This window comes from Hylobates moloch, unplaced genomic scaffold (genome assembly GCF_009828535.3).
Source record: "Hylobates moloch isolate HMO894 unplaced genomic scaffold, HMol_V3 SCAFFOLD_1, whole genome shotgun sequence".
NCBI classification, from domain to species: Eukaryota; Metazoa; Chordata; class Mammalia; order Primates; family Hylobatidae; genus Hylobates; species Hylobates moloch.
Window position 1 is genome coordinate 101,511,036 of NW_026652276.1, and position 6,484 is coordinate 101,517,519.

Consider the following 6,484-nt stretch of genomic DNA (forward strand, 5'->3'; position numbering starts at 1 on the left):
CCCTCGGCGGGAGTGCTGAACGTGTGGTGCGTGGTGTATCTTCTCACACTCCCTGTCTCCTCTGGGCCTGACAGGGAAGTGCTCCTGCAGCTGTTGAAGCTTGGGAGGGGAGGAGAGAGGGAGAGATGATGGAAGCTGAAGAAAGGCTCTGGCCGAGATCCCACAGCCATTGGCTAGCATGCTCCCACCCATCGCATAGGGGAAACTGAGACTCCACTGGCTGGGCGGAATTAACCAAAGGGACTGAGGCGATTCCTCCAAACCTCACAAATCTAGCTCATCACTCCTGCCCCCCATCACTCTCCCCCTCCACCCTCCACACCTCAGGACCCCGCTCAAACAGTATCCGCCTGTCTCCCCTGATCAAAACCCACTCCTGGCTCCCATAGGCTACAGGATACAGCCTAGTTCCTCAGCTAGGCCCCTGGCCTGGCCTGGCTGCATGCACCCCTCCTGCCCCTCCTGCCCCCACACCTCCCTACCCCCTTTTTAGAGTCACTCCCTCTCCCCCTCCTCCCCAAATCCCACCAAGACTAGGTCTCCCCTTTTCTCTAGGAAGCCTTGTGGACACTCTCTGTGCCCCAGGCTCAGGCACCTGAGCTCTGTATGACACCCTTTTTTTTTTTTTTTTTAGATGGAGTCTCACTCTGTCACCCAGGTTGGAGTACAGTGATGCAATCTCAGCTCACTGCAACCTCCACCTCCCAGGTTCAAGCCATTCTCCTTCTTCAGCCTCCTGAGTAGCTGGGATTACAAGCACGTGCCACCACACCCGGCTAATTTTTTGTATTTTTAGTAGAGCTGGGGTTTCACTGTGTTGGTCAGGCTGGTCTTGAACTCCTGACCTCAGGTGATCTGCCGGCCTCAGCCTCCCACAGTGCTGGGATTACAGGCGTGAGACACCGCACCCGGCCTGTATGGCGTCTTGAGGCAATGCTCAGAGCTTGGCCTTAAAGCAATTCACCTCCACCTGGGGCGCCTACCCGACTGTGGTGTCCGCAGGCGGCACCCACTTGCAATCCCAGATGCTGCCACCAGGGGGTGCACGGTGCCCGCTTGGAAGGTGGGCACGGGCGGGCGGGGAGGAACTAGAGAGGGAGGGGTTAATGCCCAAGGGCCCCGCCCCTCCCAAGAGGCATGGGCGGTCTCAGCCCGGTTCACTCACCAGGTGTATATGAGCACAGCCAGGAGGACCGTGAGGAGGACGGCCAGGAGGATAGACAGGATAGCGATGATGACCACGGTGCCCGGGCTCTGGGGGCCGGGGACAGCCCGAAGTGCCTGGGCTGAGGGCAGTGATGGGGGACGCAGAGGCGGGCAGGAAAAGAAATTTTACCTGACCGGAAGGGGCCCTTGGGCAGAATCCAGACCAATCACCGCCCTGCCTCCCCTACCACCACCCAGGCCTGGCGGAAGCGGGTGGCTGGGGGAGGGGCGCCTGCAGATTGCAGGATAGTTGGCTGCCTCTGATTGAGTGGGGAGCTGACCTGTTCCCCCAGCCCATCCTCAGTCCTCAGGACCCCCAGGTCCCTGGCCCCCTGCCCCTACTGTTTGACCGGAGGCTCTGGCCCCTACCTTGCTGCAGGCGAGTGTCGCTGGACCACTTTGTTTCAGCCACAGGTCCTTCGTCATTCATCACCAGGAACTTCACCCTGAATGGGAGACCCAGCATTGGCCATGGGGGTCCCCCAGAGTCCTGAAACCATCAGACCCTGGTGCCTGCAAGTCTGTCCCCTGGAGTCCCAAGCCCTGGGGAGAGCAGCCCGGGGAGGGGGCCAGAGGCTGGGGCTAAAGAGCCCAACGGAATGGGTTCCAATCTGTGTGACATTTCCAGCGGTGTGACGTCCCTCCCCCTCTCTGGGCTTCTGTGTCCTCATTTGGGAAAGGTAGGTGGCGGGTATTAGATCTCTCAGAACTGAACACGTGTGAATCAAGCATTTAGTGAGGGGAGACCCTGTCTGGATGGAGAGACACCACCTGAGTAGTCCACATGGCCCGTGGGGACTGGGGCTTGAGGTAGGGAACCTTCTGCTCAAGAAAAGCAGGATAGGCCAGACATGGTGGCTCACATCTGTAATCCCAGCACTTTGGGAGGCCAAGGTGGGCAGATCACTTGAAGCCAGGAATTAAGACCAGCCTGGCCAACATGGCGAAACCTCATCTCTACTAAAATTACAAAAATTAGCCAGGCATGGTGGCAGGTACCTGGCCAACATGGCAAAACCAAAAATGAGCCAGGCGCCGGGCACGGTGGCTCACGCCTGTGAGTGAGTTTGTCTTGCCAGGTGAGTGAGTGGACAATCTCGGTCATGCAAGTCCGCCTCCGGTTCAGCCTTCTCCTGCCTACTACAGGCGCCTGCCACCACGCCCGGCTAATTTTTTTTGTATTTTTAGTAGAGACGGGGTTTCACCGTGTTAGCCAGGATGGTCTCGATCTCCTGACCTCGTGATCCGCCCACCTCAGCCTCCCAAAGTGCTGGGATTACAGGCGTGAGCCACCGTGCCCGGCTGAAACCCTGTCTCTACTAAAAATACAAAATTTAGCCGGGCATAGTGGCCCATACCTGTAATCCCAGCTACTCGGGAGGCTGAGGCAGGAGAATCGCTTGAACCCGGCAGGCGGAGGTTGCAGTGAGCCGAGATCGCACCACAGCACTCCAGCCTGGGTGACAAGAGCAAGACTCTATCTCAAAACAAACAAATGAGCCAGGCATGGTGGCAGGTACCTGGCCAACATGGCAAAACCCCGTCTCTACTAAAAATACAAAAATTAGTCGGGTGTGGTGTCAGATGCCTGTAATTCCAGCTACTCATTAGGCTGAGGCTGGAGAATCGCTTGAACCCAGGAAGCAGAGGTTGCAGTGAGCCGAGATCACACCACTGTACTCCAGCCTGGGTCACAGAGCAAGACTCCATCTCATGAAGAAGAAGAAGAAAAGAAAAAAAAAAGAAAAGAAGGATAATTCATGTAATTCATGAAGGCCTCCCCAGCCCCTGCCTGCTGCTTCCTCTTCCCTTTGGCCAAGCAGGAGCAGGGGACCCAGGCATCCTGCTGGGGCCCTGGTGAGCCTCCTAGGGGCTGCCCCAGGTTCCGGCTTGGGTGCGGGCAGGAGCCAGGGCTTGGCAGAGCCGCTCACCTGTAGGGGCCCGGTCCCAGTAGGGGATGGTTGCAGCCAATTTTTGTTGGTTGGCAGTGGGTATCATTGCCGATGCGGAGGACATGGAGCTGGCCTCTGGCCTGGTCACCCTGGTACAGCCCCCGGTTGGCCCTCAGTGTGAGATAGTAGCCCCTCTGGGAGAAGTTGGCAGGAGCAGGGATGTCCTGGTTTGTCCGTGGGGCCGTGAAGCTCTGGGTGGCTAAGGGTGGCACCGTGGTCAGACAGGTCACACAGCAGGATCCCACCCTCACCCCAACAAGCCTGACAGCCCTCCCCCGCCCCATCCCCTGCAGCACCTGCTCCCTGCATCTCCCTGCAACACACCCGCTACTGCCCTCAGGCCCGCAGGCCCATTTCACAGAGGGAAAACCGAAGCCTGGCCCCAGCAGCACCCACCGTTGCTGAGGGCCACCACCAGCCAGATGGTATCCCAGTCAGAGATGTTGTGGCTGCTGAACTGGCCCAGAGGCTGCTCCAGCGTGAAGGTGGACTGGGTGAGCCTCCCCGCCAGGGTGTCGTTTGAGAGCTGGGGCACATAGCTGATGTGCTCTGGGGCAGCTGGAAGGGGAGAGCAGAGAGGAGAGGCCAAATGGGGCAACCAAGCCCCCAACAGCTCTGGTGTCCCCCCGCCCAGATCCAGACTTAACGTGGGAGCCCCAAGTTAGGAGCACTTCCTGGGAGGTCAGTTCCGGTATGAACCAGGAAGCTTCCCTGGCAACTCTATGCCCCATGGGCATGGGTGGGAGGCCTGAGTCCAGCCCCTGGCCCCTCTCTTAGGAGCCTACTAGGGGCAGGCACTGTGGGAGGTCTAGGACAATGGTGGCATGGGAGGTCCCACCCTGGCAGTAGGCACAGTTCTCCCGTGCCGGGCCATGTTGGGATGGAACTGGAATTTGGGGGCAGCCTGACCCTAAGCTGAACTCTGCTCCTGACATGCCCAGTGACCTCCAAATTAAGTCCCTCCAGCTCCATCCACATGGTCTAGGTTGTTTTGCTTGAAGAGAGGATGTGTGGCTTGGCAGGGGTCGGGGGGGATGGCACAGGAAGGTCCCCTTGGCCGAGACCCCAGGCTGGGACACAGACTGCCCAGAGGGTCCGGGGGCTCTGAAGCCAGAGCTTGGTTCCGAGTCTAGAATGTCCTCTTCAACCCACCTGGTTCTCTGCCGCCTCCCAACATGGCCCCAAGGCATCTTCGCCTTCAGGACCAGGTCCCCCTCCCAGACTCCCACCTCATCTCTCTGGGGAAGGGTGGGGGACGAGAACAAGCTTCCCAGGTCCGTATCCCAAAGGGGACTCAGGATCGGCAACTTGGCCTGTGTCCAGCCTTGCTGGTTGGAGAGCTCAGACCTCCCCAACTGAGCCTCCCAGGCAGGAGCAGGACCATAGCGCCCCTCCTCTCCCCAACCCCAAATACTGGTCCAGGAGAAGCAGAACGATGGAGTGGGCTTCTATGCAAGTCTCCAGCAGCTGCCCCTGTTCGGTTCAGTTCAGTTCAGTTCAATTTGATTCATTTACGCTGAATTCAACTCAACTCCAAAGGTTCAGGCTAGAGTCTTCCTTGGGGGCGACTGTCATGATTCCTTTCTTAGAGCTCTCAGTCCTATCTCTGAAGCCCAGAGCACCCTGCGTGCAGGAGGCACTTAATGTTTAGAAAGAGAAGTGGAGGCTGGGCGCTGTGGCTCACGTCTGTAATCCCAGCACTTCGGGAGACTAAGGCGGGCGGATCACGAGGTCAGGAGTTCGAGACCAGACTGGCCAATATGGTGAAACCCTGTTTCTACTAAAAATACAAAAATTAGCCAGGCATAATGGCACACGGCTATAATCTCAGCTACTCAGGAGGCTGAGGCAGGAGAATTGCTTGAACCCGGGAGGCGGAGGTTATGGTGAGCCGAGATCGCACCACTATACTCCAGCCTGGGCGACAGTGGGAGACTCTGTCTCAAAAAAAAAAAAAAGAAAGAAAAAGAAAGAAAAAAAGAAAAAGAAAGAGAAGCGGAGCAGTCAGAGATTGGGGCTGGGGGCAGAGATTGTAGGATTGTATCTCTCAGCCAGTCCAGTTTTTCTTTTCTTTTCTTTTTTTTTTTTTTTGAGACAGGCTCTTGCTGTTTGGCCCAGGCTGGAGTGCAGTGGTGCATTCATAGTTCACTGCATGGGCTCAAGCCATCCTCCCACCTCAGTCTCCCAAGTAGCTGGGATTACAGGTGCACTCCATCACACCCAGCTAATTAAAAACAAAAATCTTAAAAAAAAATCTTTTTAAAAAATGGGGTCTTGTTATGTTGCCCAGGCTGGGCTTGCCAGAGCTTCCTGGGGACATGCATTGTCCTGGATATCTAGAAACCTCTCCTCAGGGAAAGGAAGGAGGCAGGAGGCATGTGTGAGAATTTGGAAACAAAGTGAGGTCTGTCCTGCAGCCTGAGATGCAGCAGGTACCCCCGTGCCAATCCCCACCCTTACTCACCCACGCCTGTCCCAGGCCGGACACGGGTCAGTAGCAGCAACAGCAACATTAGCAGCTGGGACTGTCCCGCAGAGAGCCTTATGGCCGGGCCAAGCCTCCAGCTGTTGTCCATCTGTCTGTCCGTCCGTCCGTCTGCAGTGTCTGTAGCCCCAGAGGCTCCCTCGTCTGTAGTCCGTGCTGGGCTAGGGAAAGCTGTTCCTGGCATCTCCTGCTGCCCCTCCCAGGTACCCCCTCCTCTCAAACAACTGGTTGGACAGGTTTTGGGGCAGAATCTGCCGGCCCAGTGAATCTGGCATTGCTAGGGAGGGGTCTGAAGAGAACATACAGTTGCAAGACAAGCCTGGACTCCCCCACCCCCGCCCCCCATGAGCGCCTGACCAGGGAGGGGCTGAGGAAGGAGGAGGGGCAGCCTCAGGATCCAGGCTGCCCCAGGGACAATCCCGCAAAGTCTACCCCGTGGATCTCCTTGTCCAAACAGTCCACAGTGTAGGACTCTTCCTTGAGGACCTGAGGTGGGAGGATCACTTGAGCCTGGGAGGTTGAGGCTGCAGTGAGCCAAGATGGCACCACTGCACTCCAGCCTGGGCGACAGAGTGAGACCCTGCCTCAAAAAAAATAATAAAAAAATAAAAAATAATAAAACAGCCTAGAAGAGTTGGTGTCTGTTTTTGGTTCGTAGGGAGTGCCGGTCAAGGAAACTCCCTGGAGTCTCTTTTATTTATTATTATTATTATTATTATTATTATTATTTTTGAGTCAGGGTCTCACTCTGTCGCCCAGGCTGGAGTGCAGTGGTGCGATCATAGCTCACTGCAGCCTTGACCTCCCAGGCTCAAGGTTCTCAGATTCTCAAGCCCCGCCC

The 6,484-nt window shown here is 56.9% G+C and overlaps 1 protein-coding gene across 1 annotated transcript in view; it reads right to left on the reverse strand.

Moving 5' to 3' along the window:
- The window catches only part of UPK3BL2 (uroplakin 3B like 2), a 39,662-nt gene extending 33,928 nt beyond the window's left edge, over positions 1 to 5,734 (reverse strand). The window contains exons 1-6 of the mRNA XM_032754660.2: positions 5,623 to 5,734; positions 3,555 to 3,716; positions 3,138 to 3,357; positions 1,576 to 1,652; positions 1,166 to 1,286; positions 2 to 99 (exon numbers count right to left, since the gene is read on the reverse strand). Of these exons, the coding sequence (XP_032610551.2) occupies positions 2 to 99; positions 1,166 to 1,286; positions 1,576 to 1,652; positions 3,138 to 3,357; positions 3,555 to 3,716; positions 5,623 to 5,734 (790 nt within the window). The remainder of the gene's footprint in view (position 1; positions 100 to 1,165; positions 1,287 to 1,575; positions 1,653 to 3,137; positions 3,358 to 3,554; positions 3,717 to 5,622) is intronic.
- Between the last annotated feature and the right edge of the window lie 750 nt (positions 5,735 to 6,484).